The 14720-nt window shown below is 36.4% G+C and overlaps 2 protein-coding genes across 6 annotated transcripts in view; both read right to left on the bottom strand.

The window, feature by feature from the left end:
- Positions 1-365: 365 nt before the first annotated feature.
- Positions 366-11194, bottom strand: sms (spermine synthase). Its single transcript, XM_079585159.1, has 11 exons — positions 10907-11194; positions 8970-9090; positions 7082-7169; positions 4954-5018; positions 4658-4833; positions 4398-4552; positions 4199-4288; positions 2669-2783; positions 2501-2580; positions 2303-2418; positions 366-1306 (listed from the first exon to the last, which is right to left on the bottom strand). The coding sequence occupies exons 1-11, from the start codon at positions 10950-10952 to the stop codon at positions 1276-1278; spliced, it is 1083 nt and encodes a 360-aa protein (XP_079441285.1). The 5' UTR covers positions 10953-11194; the 3' UTR covers positions 366-1275.
- A 2233-nt stretch (positions 11195-13427) lies between these two features.
- cnksr2b (connector enhancer of kinase suppressor of Ras 2b) overlaps positions 13428-14720 on the bottom strand; it is a 54952-nt gene continuing 53659 nt past the window's right edge. For all 5 annotated transcript variants that reach the window (XM_079587126.1, XM_079587128.1, XM_079587129.1 and 2 more), the window contains one exon: positions 13428-14698. In XM_079587126.1, coding sequence (XP_079443252.1) covers positions 14648-14698 — 51 coding nt within the window. In that variant the 3' untranslated portion in view covers positions 13428-14647. The remainder of the gene's footprint in view (positions 14699-14720) is intronic.

Genomic DNA, 14720 nt, shown 5'->3' with positions numbered 1-14720 from the left:
TTTTTTAAATCATAAGTTTAATGTATTATTATGCATTCTTTTCTTTTTGTCTATTTTTAAATCTTATCATTGTCTTTGTGAACCCTAAACTTAAAGCACTGGATTGTGCATGCATTTGTTGAATATACAAAACATATACGTTTTGTAATAGTTCTTTTGCAAAATTTGGAAAGAAAATGCTAATTCAATTGCAATCTGATTTAGACCAAGCATTATGAAAACTGAAAGATTTCTGTGAAGGCTTTTTACTTTGAAATCAGCATTTATGATTGTAAAGAGCTATGCGTAACAGCAGCAGTCGCAATAATAATGATTATGTTAAATATTTCCATTGGAGTGCATAAGAGAGAAGACAAAACAAGAGATTTGATATTTTTCTCCTTAATTGCTTTAATAGATGATTATCACTCTCATTAACAGAAGTTTCTTTTCAGGGCAGGATCACTGGTATATGGTGAAATAAAATCAAATAAATAATATCAACGAAGCACCATAATATGGATAAAAGGCATGAATCTAAAGTGGCCTACATTCAGTAAAAACTTCTTTCTTAAGAAATGCAAAAAACACTAAGCAGGGAAACCTACTTTGGACCTAGTTTGTGCTAATCATAAAAAAATTAAACATTCACAGTTCAGAAAAAAGAAAACGAAAATGAAAATTGCCACAGCAAGGACTTTTTTCCCTTTTAAGACATATTTAGGGGCTTCAATAGACTATTTGGTGAAATCCCAGAATGCAACACTGCCAATAAACTCCCTGTGAGGCATCTTAAATCAAATCACACTCAAGCCACCAGTTACAAAAGGATGCGGAAAATTCAAACACAGAGGTCAACAAAAAGAAAAAATGTGGAGCTACAGTAAAACACAAAGAGCTTGTCAAATCTGAATCATAAGAGTAAATCCTCAAAGGCAGGAGTCAGAAATGTGTCTGGATGCTTCGCCACCCTCCAGTCTTCAGTATCATCAGCAGTGTCACTCACACACCTCGCACCACAGCGCTCCCTGGAGGGCCCCACGCAAACAACATCAAACCAACGCAGGCAAACAAACAAAAACAACCATCTCGGTCAAATTTCAAACACAAAAAATGCAAATAGCCATGTCAAAAAAAAAAAGGAAGGCTGTTAATTTTTGGACGTGAAGGGAGAGTAGAAACAGAAACAGTGCTTGGAGAGATATGTGCACGTCTCTCCTCAGTGCATCAGAGGTGAGGGAGAAGTCTTCACATTCCGGCAGGACTTTCGAGGAGAGAGTGGAGGAGGAAGAGACATTACTTCTTCCAGATGGTGTAAAACACCCATCTGAGTCAGCATGTTAAGGAACTGACCATTCATTTGAGGGCAGCTATGAGTTGCCTTGTCAATAATGACACATTTCAGTGGACAACAGAAAAGTATGGTCAAAAGTAAAAAAATGTTTTACTGAAATATAAAATAAATAATGTTATAATAAACACACATAAACAAACACACACACACGGAGTGTGAATCTTCACTGGTATCACGATTCAATAAGTTTACGATTATCATGTCAACGATTTGATTCAATATCACGATGCATCATGATGCGTTGCATCCTCAATTTTCAATATTACTGCACATGGCTCATTGAGTACAAGCAGTCGGATATATGAACTCCCTGAATGAAGCAAACATCAAACAAAACTTAAGTCGGAACATAGCACACAACAGGAGCATTTAGAATGAATAAACACTAGTGAATACCAAAAGCGCATGAAACTGGCAAGTAGTGTAATTAAATTACTCACACACACTTGCACGCAAATGCTTGCACACGCACATGCTGAAAATGTTAAAATAGTGGGTAAATTTTTTTTTTTACTCGCTTTTGTTTGGGTCCGCATCATGGAAACAATTAAACATGTTTCCATCATGGAAACGCATCATACGACTGTTTACGTTCACTTAAGACATAACCTACTATGTTTTCTAGGATATGCACCAAAATGGGCATGTTGACATATTTTTTGTGTGAATTTGTCCGTTACCCAATTTACCCCATTGTAAATGTAAATTACATTTAAATTGTGTGTGTGTGTGCATATGTGTGTGTATATATATATATATATATATATACAAACATATATAATATATAAACACACACATATATATAAACACACACACACAATTTAAATGGCCTTAATTTTTTTGCATATTTTCTAATAATTAAATTATTTAACATTTCAAATAATTAATACCTTATTCACAGACATATTTCCCAGACATTATTAATGTATTTTAGCTAGAGGGACTGACCAGGTCATTTAAAAAGGATACAGCTCCATATATGAGGGAACACACACCACCTCTTTGGAAAAGTCCACTTTGCACGAAAGTCTCCCCAAAAGCTTTTCATATTCACTGAGTGCATCAGTCAGATTCGCACAATTACCCTGCAGGCAGAGAATAACAGAACATTAAAGGATTGAAAAGCAGTAAAAATTCACAGCAATTTTAACTACATGCCTCCCTCACCTGCGTGAAATACTTTCCACTAGGCCGCAAAACTCTAATAGAGAGGTCAAGGATGAGTCTCAGAAATTCCCACGTCGAATCTATAGAACAATACCAATCAAATTTATTTAATATTTGTAAAAAAAAAAAGTAAGACTCAGACAGAAGTGTAGCTGCATATAAACTAACCCTCCTCGGGTGCAGTGGAAATAGGAACAGCCGTCAAATCATTAATGACGTAATCAAACGTCCTCCCTTGCTCTGCAAACTTTTTAAGTACGGGAACACAGTCTTGAACCAAAATCTGAAACAAAAAATTAGAAATTAGAAAAGAAATGTAAAGTAATTTTCATAGTTGGACATATACATTCATTGTTAGCCATGACAAAATTGGCAGTTGCCCAGAGTTTGGGTAATTTCCTTCAACTGACTACATTGCACTTGTTTCAAAAGCAGGAAAGGGGCCTCATTGTAACTTCAAGCACAAAAATATGTAGCAACTGATAAACGGTTCAGAGAGACAAAACAGAACAAACGAACGAGAATGTGTAATAGTCTAATATACACTACCATTCAAAAGTTTCAAAAAGAAACTAATACTTTTATTCAGCAGGGACAAAACAAGTGACAGTAGAGACATTTATAAAATATTCTATTTTAATATTTCTATTTTAAATAAATAGTGTTCTTTTTAATTTTCTATTCATCAGGAAATTCTGATTAAAATAAAAAATGTTTTTTTTAGCAGCAAATCAGCATGTTAGATTTCTGAAGGGTCATGTGACACTGAAGACTGGAATAATGATGCAGAAAATTCAGCTTTGGAATAAATTACATTTAAAAATAAATTCAAATGGAAAACCGTTCTTTACTGTATTTTAAATGTGAATGTTTTGATCAAATAAATGCATCCTTGGTGAGTGTAAGATACTTATTTAAAAAACATTTCAATACAATCTTAAGACACCCACACACTACAAGATAATCGGAAGGATTTGGGGTCTGATTATCCCCTTCCAACAATCCTAGGTAACGTCTGGATTATCTTGAAGGTTTTACAGATTGTTTTTCAGATTTTCCTGTGGTGTAAGGTGTGTTAAGAGTGATTGAATCTGCTTGGAAGAACGCCGGGGCCACAACATCAAATCGTAAATATCCAAAATGTTGAATATTTATGATCAGGAATCCAGGCTGTTGTGTGGGGGGAACCCCAAGGACAAGCGCGCACGTACTCTGTAGATTGTCACGTGGAACGAAAAGATACCCAATCAGAAAGCGAGCTGACGTAAGACGGAAGCATAACACGACTTCATCCAAACCTTTTTCTTTACACCCCACAAATTTTCTGTAAAAAGCAGTCCAAACTCTATTATCGCCATTTCTTCTTGCCCGTCGTCCGCAATGTTTATTTACTCTAAAGTCACGTTTGACAGTGAGTGATTTTGAGAGATGTCCCATGTTTGCAGTCGTGAATGGTATCTGTTGCTTTCTTGGCCACATCGCGGCACACTATAGGAACAAAACGGTTAAATAATGTTTGTGGTCTCTCACATTTTTAAAATCTGATAAGATTTTAAAAACCTTTTAGTGTGATCCAGCCATTACCGACTTACTTATAAACCGAAGCTTGACTGGTATGTGTAGCAACAGGGAATAAATATAATAAGAGGGAATAAATAAGAGCTTTAACTGATAAAATGTCACAAAGTCAATCCTTACCTCATAACAATCTCCCTTCAAGTTATCTAAAACATTCCCACACGTCTTCCTCATGTGTTTACGGCATCCGTCAATCACCAGCTCGTCAATGTAAATATTTAATTAAGGAAAGTACATATCTAAAATCAGTTAGAGAGCTACAAAATACTGAGTAGGTTTCCATTTAACTGCAGTCAAGTGTTAACTGCATAAAGGATATCTCAACCATGGTGATCATCTTTGGTTTGAGCTTCACCGCCTCATGGAGAATTCCACCATCTCCTCCTCCCAGAATAAGTACCTCCTTTCCAGCATAGTGCTCTTTGCCGCTGCCCATAATGGCCTGAGTGTAGGGCAGATCGCTTTCTGCCAGATCTGACATTTGATCACACTAAATTATCACACACTCGTACGGTACAATAACCCAAAAACTTCTCATGTATTTGAAACTAGCAAATAAACAAGGAACTTTTAACTTACTGACATCCCCGTTAAGAATAAGCATATTGCCAAACTGCCGCGAATGCAGGATTTTGATGTTCTGGTAGGCGGATTCCTTCTCGTACACAACTTCGTCGATGTCGTACTCCATCAGCCTGCCGTCAGCCGTGGGCCAGTATCGGTCCACATCACTGCCTCGAATCAGCGCAGGGAGTCTGGCAGGACAGATCACAAAAACGTTCCACAATACACATGTTTGGAATGACATGAGGGCTAGTAAACAAGGAGAGAAGTTTATGGCAATTGATTCAGGATGAAAATAATGCTAGTTTCACCTCTTGATCCTTTGGATATTTCCATCCAGGAGAGCCTTTAATTTCTTCTCCAGTGCGCTCAGTAGCTACAGAGAAAACATTGTCTTAATTATGACATTCTGAATAAGGGAAGTAAACACCTTCTAGATTGGTTGAATCACTCTCGCCTACTGGTTGATCTGTGGTCAGCATGCCGTACTGTTCAGAAGTTTTGTTTTTTAAAGAAATTATTAATACTTAAGTTCAGAAGGGATGCATTAAAATTGATCAAAAGTGACAGTTAAGACATTTTTAATGTTACAAAAGATTATTATTATTTCAAATGCTGTTCTCTTGAACATTTATAAAAAAAATCAGAAAAATGTAGTAGTAGTTTCCACAAATGTTTCTTGAGCACCAAATCAGCATACCAAACACAAACATTTGACCGGTAGTGTATAAATATAGACTTCAGAGTGTTGAGGAAAATGTGATTAAACGTTTTCAAGAAGTGACAAAAAACAACATCCTTATAATCAGATATCCCAGTTTTAGAAGCAAAAGTATGGCAACTGTAAACAAAGCCGACATCTTCAGATATTTGTCAATCGTTTTACATGCCACAAGTGAATTTAGGCATAATGTCCAGAAAAATGCATATTAATTTTGAGATTTGCTAAAGGTTACATTTAACAGTGTTTTTAGATTCTACGCGTTTTAAAGATTAACTAGAATAACGTTTTATTAGATTTCAGATATATCATATGGTAGTTAGAGGTCGACCGATAGTGGATTTTTACCGAGAACGATAAGTAAAGTTAAGTGATTTGTGACGGCATCATACCTTTAATTTTTTAATCCATACTTGCAGCGAGTAGTGAACACACACACTGCAAACCATGGACACACATACCCAGTGCAAAAGGCAGCCATTTTTGATGTGTTGCCCGGGTATTGAGAATCGAATCCGCAACCTTCGGGCTACCAGTCTGACACTAACCATTAGGCCATGACTGTCCGCTTCTGGATAACTAGGTTGATATCCAACCAATAGTTTTTAAAATGGATACTGAATGAAAAGAAAAACTAGTGCTGAGCTTTATTACAACAACAAAAAACCGCACTGAACCATGAAAATGTACTTATTAAATGAAATAAATATATAAATTATATAAATATGTATATAAATCCAAGTGTGAAAATACTTATAAAATTTACTCACCCACAAGTTGTTCCAAACCTGTATAAATGTATTTCCTCTGTTAAACACAAAAGAAGATATTTTGAATCTTAACAGTTTCTGGTCCCCATTGACTTCCATAGTAGGAAAATAAATACTATGGAAGTCAATGGGGTCCATCAACTGTTTGGTTTCGTGACATTCATCAGAATATCTTCTTTTGTGTTCAACAGAAGAAATAAATTCATACAGGTTTGAAACAACTTGAGGGTGAGATTATGATAGAATTTTTTAATTTTGGGGTGAACTATCCCTTTAATATTACAGATGGACTCTTATTGTAAATGTGAAGTGTTTCTATTTCATATAAATATGAAATATTCTGTCGGCTGCATAAACTTATCAATTTGCTTTCTTGCATCAATAGCTTTAAATATGCAACTTTTCTTTGCAAACAAATGACCAGCTGGATATAAACTAATGCAAACAGATGGTAACAACCATGACATTAAACATTTGAGTCAGAATGGCGTGTGTTTCTGTCACATTGCTGTAACCGCTTGAGATACTACTGTTAGCGTCCTCTCAGCCTCAATGACAAACGTACTGCTGTTCTTTCTCTACTAATGCAGCATCTGGTAAACAAATCAAATACTTTATAATGATATAAAAACATGTAGTGTACTGTATTCATACTGTTTTAAATCTGCATCTGAAGTGTCCTGCTCTGTGCAGCGCACAGCCTCATGTGTCAAAACAAACTCCACGAGGCATTGGAGATAGTTTTTATTTCGCCTTTAGAGGATGCTCTTGTACTGTATAATGACAGCGGACCCTTCTCAGCTACTCCAGCAACACACACACACAACCCGGAAAAACTATTGGTATGGATTTTTGCGAATAACTTATCTGTGGCGATTAATTGGCAAACCTATCAATCGGACGACCTCTGGTACTAGTATCTCTATCACCTACATTCTGTTAACTCACATTGTCCACTTGCACTACATCATCCCCTTCAAGACACTGCAGGTCAAAGGTCACCAGACCATGGGAGTGCATTCGTAAGATGGCAAACCTGATACAAAGAAAATACAGAAGCACAATTAAAACCTCAAAACTGCAGTCAAAAACTATATATATAAAAAAACATGAGGCGCTCAGGCCAGATTCATCCCAGCTTAAGCCTAAACAAAGCCCCAACAGCTGTGTTTACAGCAAGCCACACACAAAACAGGAAGTGAGTGCCAAAGCCTTTAGATCAGATTCACAAAGCCACTAAAATGACCCTGCGCTCTACTAAATGCGGTCCTTTGTTGCACAGAGGATGCACTTAACTGACCGATCAATGGTCATCCTAAAGAGTGTCTGAACACTGGAGCACACCTGGTGTTTTCAGTGGGGCATTTGTGGTTTCAGTCATCATTATTGTCAGTTAGGTTCAACATTGTGCTTAGCTGTTACAGAGCAAAAATTAAAACACTTTGGAAAGGAAACTGGACTCTTTTTCCCTCAAAAGCAGCAGCAAATTCGCCATAATAAGAGGGTGATTACATCATTATCCATTCTTCAAATTTCAGTCTGTCCCTTCAGCTAAACAAAACCTGTTGAAGAGTTTTTGCATGTTGTATAGATAGTTTTTGCATGTTGTAAATAGGGATGGGTACCGAAACCGAAACGTGTTAAACGGGCCCCGGAGCTGAACTATGAAAGACCACAGCATCGATAAGCTCCAAACCTAGACAAGCAAATAATACTTTAGGTCATATCTAAACTTATTTTCTTATTTTATCTTATCTTATGTATATAAAACACAAAATGCCTATACACTGGCCCATGTACTAGGGGTGCAACAGATCACAGTTTATCCATGATCCGTACGGACCAGGCCCAGCGATTCAAGCAGTTTTAAACCATTCAAGCGCAAGAAGAGGCGAAAGAGAACTCGATCGCGCGCTGTTATCGGAACGAATTGATCCCTTTTTCGCGTCTCCTTGCGCTTGAACGGACACAGACACATAAAATTATTAAAATACCCATCTCGGCAAGTATTCTCAAACACAGTTGAGAGAGAAATCGGATGTGTATCATTATATTGGTTCCGTTGATTAGGTCTTAAAGTGACAGCAGCCTATTAATAGCAGCCAATTAAAAACATTAGTCATTAATGTTAATCAAACAGCAAAACACTTCTTTAACAAGGAGGAATCTATATTTCATTTATTCAGTGAACACTGTTATATACAGTGTTATATCTATACAGATTTAAACTGTTATTTTACATTTAATGATTACATTTCTGTACCTGATTTCAATACAGTTAGACCTTACTTTATCCGTTACTTTGTTGAATTGTATTTACCTATGCTTGTAATTTGTGTAGTTGTTCTTATTTTATTACTGACTGTACACTTGTCTTTAATGATGTTTAATTACTAAAAGCTAGATTTTTGTTGTGATATCGAATTACTTAAAGTGGGCATTAAGTAATAATTGTTTTTGCTGATCCGATCTGGGACTCAAAAAACGTAATATGATCCGAACCGTGAGTTTTGTGATACGTTGCACCACAACCATTTACAAATAGTTATTTTATATTCGTTTTGCTAAAAAAATGCTGTTTCTTTTGCTCTAGATATTTATTTTACCTTTCAGAATATGAAGCAATGTTACTCATGTTCGCAATTTTTTTTATATATATAAAAAATATATTTGACTGTAAATATACATATTTGACTGTATAACAACACAGCCAAAGTACCAAATCGATAAGTAATCGGTAAGAGTAGTAGCAGTACCGTCAAAACCTTAACGATACCCATCCCTAGTTGTGAAAGACTGGTGTTCGACTAAAGACATTTGAGGCAAAGTCGCTCACCTGCCATTCTTGCCGACAAAGGTTGCCAGATATCCTTGTCCCTCTGAGTCGTGGACATTCTCTGTCATTTCCTGCTCTTGAAATATAGACTGCAGGCCACGCACAGTCGCAGAGACATCAGCTAAACAGATAGAGGGAAAACAGACCGATTACTTTATCCTCCACCTCGAAAGCCCCTAAAGAAAATCTTCTTACTAAAGATGACTGACCCTAAAGCCAATTTCACTGCACACAGATCAACTCATTTGCACATTTAATAATGTTTCTAAAACTACTTAAAGGGATAGTTCACCCGAAATGTTTTATTCTGTCATTATACACCCTCATCATTCAAACCTGCATGGCCCTCTTTTTTTTCTTTCTTTTTTTCATTGGTGGAGCCAAAAATAAGATATTTTGCGAAATGTCTCAAGTGTTTTTTGTTTGTTTGTTTTTTACATCCAATGGAAGTCAATGGTAACCAAAGTGGTTTGGTTAACAACATTCTTCAAAATATCTTATTTTGTGTGTCCACAGAAAAAAGAAATTAATACAGGTTTGGAACCAAATGAGGGTTAATAAATTACAGAATTGTTATATTTTCTTTCTTTTTGAGTGAGCTATCCCTTTAAGGACTGATCATTTTGGTCACTATTCACTTGCATCACATCTTTTCTCATACACTGAAATAAATGGTGAATGAGAGTGTCATTCTGAACACCTCCCTTTGTTTTCCACAGAAGAAAGTCTGGTTAGTTTTGAACAGCATGAGAGCAAATAAATACTTTTTTAACGTTTTTTGTGTGCACTATCCCTTTAAAACTCACTAATCACAAATAAGTTGCAAGAGGGTCCAAGTGTGAGTATCTGCAGGTTGGAGTAATGGGCGTGATGAAAGGTTGGGTCGTGCCTAAAGGTATGGGGCATGGAGAAAGGTCATCATCATTGATCACGAAAGCTTTCTGACATGGTGTGGGTTAGGGTTAGGGGTTAGTTTTTATTGTAGGCAATAGGCATTCAGCTTTCAACACACCCATTATTCTGACATGCAGTTATCCCGGTCTCAGAGGATCTGCATCTGTCCATTACACATAATTCAGTTAATTCTGGGATTCAAATTTCTCTTGAATAATTTTTAACCTAGTTATGCGAAATCTGCACAAAACAATCCAATCCAAATTGATTCATATCCATTCTACAGTTTATAAAGTAGGATGAATTGCAACATATCGATCTGTAGCAGTACTTTTATCTAATGTAAATAAATCTAAAATAATAATAATACACGATACTCTGCACCTGTCACACTCCTCGAAAGAGATAAGGCATGTTTGTGTGTAATATCGAAGATGATCGCTGTAGTATGCAAGAATGGAAAACTCATCTTATCGACTTGCGATATTATTAGACAGTCAGATAGAGGAACTGCCACATGAGGTGAAAGACTTTCAGAGCTTGTCAACATACAAAAAAAAAACAGCAATCGTTCAAAAATATGTCAGATGCACGAGACTACCTATAGAGGATTTAAACGCTGTACATACATAATAATTGGTAATATATAATTGGAAATATTTGTTTTAGTATGCACTGCGGCTAGCTCGCCTGCTAATGCATATATATGTGCACATATAAGCTCTATTCAAAGGCAAACGCCAGCTTCGGAGGAAACCCGACATTAGCCTCTGCTAACGCTGCTATGCTACCCTCCTAGAAGGTCATTTATCAGAGCAAACGTCAGGAGGATATGCACAATAATAGAAGTTTTTGCTCGACTGCAATGACATGCATCCCGCGGTCGTCTCGGCAATGCAGAAGTGGGACTGCAGCCTCGCTGCGATTCTAAAGACACTAAATCGCTTACAGGGCAGTTGCGAGGAGGCCCGTTTGTCTGCAGTGCAACACGAGCCCCTTCTTCTCTTCCACTCGCCCACTCAATACATTTCACTGAAATTTACCTGGCGCACGGAGCTTGAAGTCAAGGGTGTAATGTAGCACTGCCATGATGGGGTAAAGCCGTCTGCCATGCCTGGATGAGGCAGCCGGTGGTGAATCGGTGGAGAGTCTGTGGTGACAGAAGGAGAGAACAAGCACGCCGGAGGGAGGGAGGTGTGTTGTGTGAACCGCGCTCTGTCTATCTCTCTCTCTGAGTCTGCACTCTGCATGCAGTCGAGCTCGGAATCGGAAGTGGTCGTTGGTAGCGCTGGGGAGTTTGATTCATCTCAGCGAATCGAGTCTTTTGAATCAGTTTCTCAGAGATTTGTTCACTAATTTTAACCTATGATTTTAACAGGGTTAAACGGTTACTAAACAATTTTTTTCTCTCTTTTTGTGTAACCAAGCTAACTTTCTTAAAACGTTGCATTGATTTTTTTAAGACACAGAATGTTTAATGTTTTTTTTTTTTTTTTATCTTTCTAGAAACCAAATTTGTTATATTGTAAATTAAATTAAATTGTAGGTTACATAATGGTGGTTGAGGAGATTCCCAAAATCTATCATTTTTTTCATTTATTTTGTTTTATTTTCATTCATTCTTTTATTATTTATTTTTTGCTGGCAAAGACGTGACATGACGCCCCATTTTTTGTTTTTGTAGGCTACTGTTTTGTATTCTTGAAAATTATCTGCAAATAATTTGGGAAGACAAATGTAGCCTACAATTATTTATCATGCCATAAAAACTGAAAATGAAACAGACAGAACATGAATCCGTGCATGGAAGGGAACGCAAATGATTCGTTTAATTAAAAGATTTGTTCAATAACATCGATTCGTGGAAGACTGGCCCCGAGGAGGTATCAAAACCGATTCACACGTGTAGGGCGTACTCACTGCTGCACATAAAAATGCATTATGTTCTCCAGGCCAGGGTGCAGCTTTTAGACTGTCAGACTACATTTTTGAGTTATTTTTGCTAAGTGATAGATGTAATTGTAGATGACTTGTTAAGTGCCCTCCCCTTACACTTTCAAGCAATAGCATGTTCACACGTTCAGTAACTTGACATGCTTATGATAAACAGAAATGCTTGCACAATCAGTGCATTACATGAGAATGACCATTTGTTGCCTTATACTGTGACAGTAGCATGGAACAGTATCAGATGGTAATATGATATTTTGATGCACCATGACAGCTGAATGATTACAATATAAATGTACGGGTTTTTAATGAACTTCAAGGTATTTCAGAGAATGTCATTATGTTGCGTGTGTATTAAACATGGTAGTCCCATGCAGTGTTGGGGGTAAAGCATTCCAAGTTACATAATCACATAATTACTTTTTTAAAGTAGCCTAACTGGTAGGCCTAAAGTAACACGTTGCTTTTAAATTGCAAGTTACTTTGTTTTCCTGTGTATATATGGACACCGTATCTGTCCCCATGTTGAGAGAAATAAGGAACATGATGGTTATTGTAGTTTTAGACTAAAAGTGAGCAATTACTACTTATTTCACTTGCACAAAAAAACAGATTCAGTATACCTCAAATGCAAACCTGAAAACCTGCAATAATTAAATGTTAAATAACACAACTATACGTACAAATATTTACCACTTTAGTAGGCTAACTAATTGTATTTGCTAAAATACAAACTTAAGATAAACATCAAGTTTTTTATTTTTTTTTATTTTAATTGCTGAAGAGTGTTGAACTTTCTTCACCTGCATCCGATTCTTCTGGAATCCAGAATGTCAAGACAGCTGAAAGCTTGTTTGAGCTGCACCCTCTACGAATTTGCATTTCCTTCAGCCTAAGGCTTATTCATTTTACTGTTGGTGTGAAAGGGCCTTTACATTTACAAAAATAGAACTTATGGGGTTTTTTTTGTTATAAAAAAACAACAACAACAAAATACAAGCAAGCCCAGGTGAATTAAGTAATGCAAAAGTAACGCAACACATTACTTTTCATAAAAAGTAACTAATGCAATATTGTAACATATGTGACCATGGACCACAAAACCAGTCGCATGGGTACATTTTTTGAAATTGAGATTTATACATCACATGAATAAATAAGCTTTCCTTTGATGTATAGTTTGTTAGGATAGGACAATATTTGGCCGATTTACAACTATTTGGAATCTGGGTGCAAAAAAATCGAAACATTGAGAAAATCCATTTATGCTCACAAAAATATGTTTTATGTTAACGATAGGAAATGTACCATCCATGGAACATGATCTTTACTTAATATCCTAATGATTTTTGGCATAAAAGATAAATCGATCATTTTGACCCATACAATGTATTATTGGCTATTGCCACAAATATTGGACACAAATTGTCCTGGGTCACATATCACTTATAAAAGTAACTTTCACCCAACACTGGCACCATGGTAATTCTGCTAGAGCATGAAACTGCACTCCTCTCACTACAGATACAGTTTAGCTCTGGTTTTCTGTTTGTGTCATCCAAAGGCAGACAGTGCTCAGTGCTCAGATTCGAATGAAAGCCTCTTACAACATTTCCCTCAAAATGTTGGCTTTATTCCAAGCATTTAATTGCCAACTGAACTAAACCGAGAAGCACGTTTGTGGGCATGTGCATTGAATGCCTATAGGCGGTGCCTAAATATAGGTTAATGTAAGTACAGCCCAGCTTACATCGTCAGGATATCAGCAGTGATATTACACAAATCCAAAATATCATAAAACATTTTAGAAATAAAATAACTGAATCCACTGAACTATCCTGATGGCCCAACCCTCCAAAATATATAACCATAAAAAATAAATCAAAATGTTCACACATGGGATGCCAAACAAGTCACATTGGAACTTAAACCAATGTCAAAACATCAAACAATTTATTGATAAAATTAATTTTTTGGAGATACTGGAACACTGGTGCTTTCACATGAAAGTTTCATTTTGTTAAAGATATTTCAAGAACACATTAAAAGGGATTTACACTTGCCGTTATCTTCAGATAACACATAGTTCAGCATACAAAACAATGTACAAACATCTCAATAAATATCATGCTTACAAAAATAGACAGTGTCAAACTAATTAATCGTTTTAGTTCAACATTATTGCAAGAATCTTGCTGCTAGGGTGCAAACGGTCAGAATATTACAACATACATTATTTACAACACACCTTTCAACACACAGCCGCACACAGACACGCAATCATTACATCCTGTCAGTTCTTCTCTCACAGTCACAGTAACATTTACCATTGAAAAATGTTAGTTTCAGTGAAGCTGGAATTAACACTCTCAGTTAAGACACATCACAGACATTAAATCTATTAACCAGACAATGGCCATGCAAATCAGATTTAGAAGAAAATAATTTCTATATCAGTAGTTTTATTCATTCCCTGTGTTTTTTTCTTTCAGTCATGAGAGACTTAGGGTAGAGTTCATTGGAAGTGCAGTTATCTGGCCCCAAATGGAGGCCAAAGTCATTATTACAAACACAAATAATTCGAAAAGAAAAGAACTGTACAAACAAAATAATGCCAATATTAGCATGTGCAATAAAAGAGCAAAAATGAAAAAGTGAGTGCAATTAGAGGAAATTCATGAACGCTGTAACAGAGTAAAAGAATGAAAAATGTTCCTTAAGAAAGATGTAATGTTTGATAAAAGCGACTAAGATGAAGCCTTCAGGGAAAGAGAATGGATCTTTTTTTAGCAGATACTGGAATGACTGGTGCTGTGCCCTGCTGCGTTCTCTGGCTACACATCCCGATGGATGATCTTAGTTTCTGCTTCTTGAAGAGGGATGTCCTGTCAAAACAAGACACAGCGA

Source organism: Phoxinus phoxinus (assembly GCF_949152265.1).
Source record: "Phoxinus phoxinus genome assembly, chromosome: 17".
Lineage (NCBI taxonomy): Eukaryota > Metazoa > Chordata > Actinopteri > Cypriniformes > Leuciscidae > Phoxinus > Phoxinus phoxinus.
Note: the sequence above shows the minus strand (reverse complement) of the source record. Positions and strands in the feature narration are given on the sequence as shown.

Excerpts from the sequence above, each read along its gene's own strand:
- sms (XM_079585159.1), bottom strand. The coding sequence starts at position 10,952 with ATGGCAGTGCTACATTACACCCTTGACTTCAAGCTCCGTGCGCCAG. Across the intron at positions 7,170-8,969 it reads TTTGTCGGCAAGAATGGCAG|GTTTGCCATCTTACGAATGC; the intron begins GTGAGCGACTTT and ends TCTTTGTATCAG. Across the intron at positions 2,581-2,668 it reads TTCCACTGCACCCGAGGAGG|ATTCGACGTGGGAATTTCTG; the intron begins GTTAGTTTATAT and ends ATTGTTCTATAG.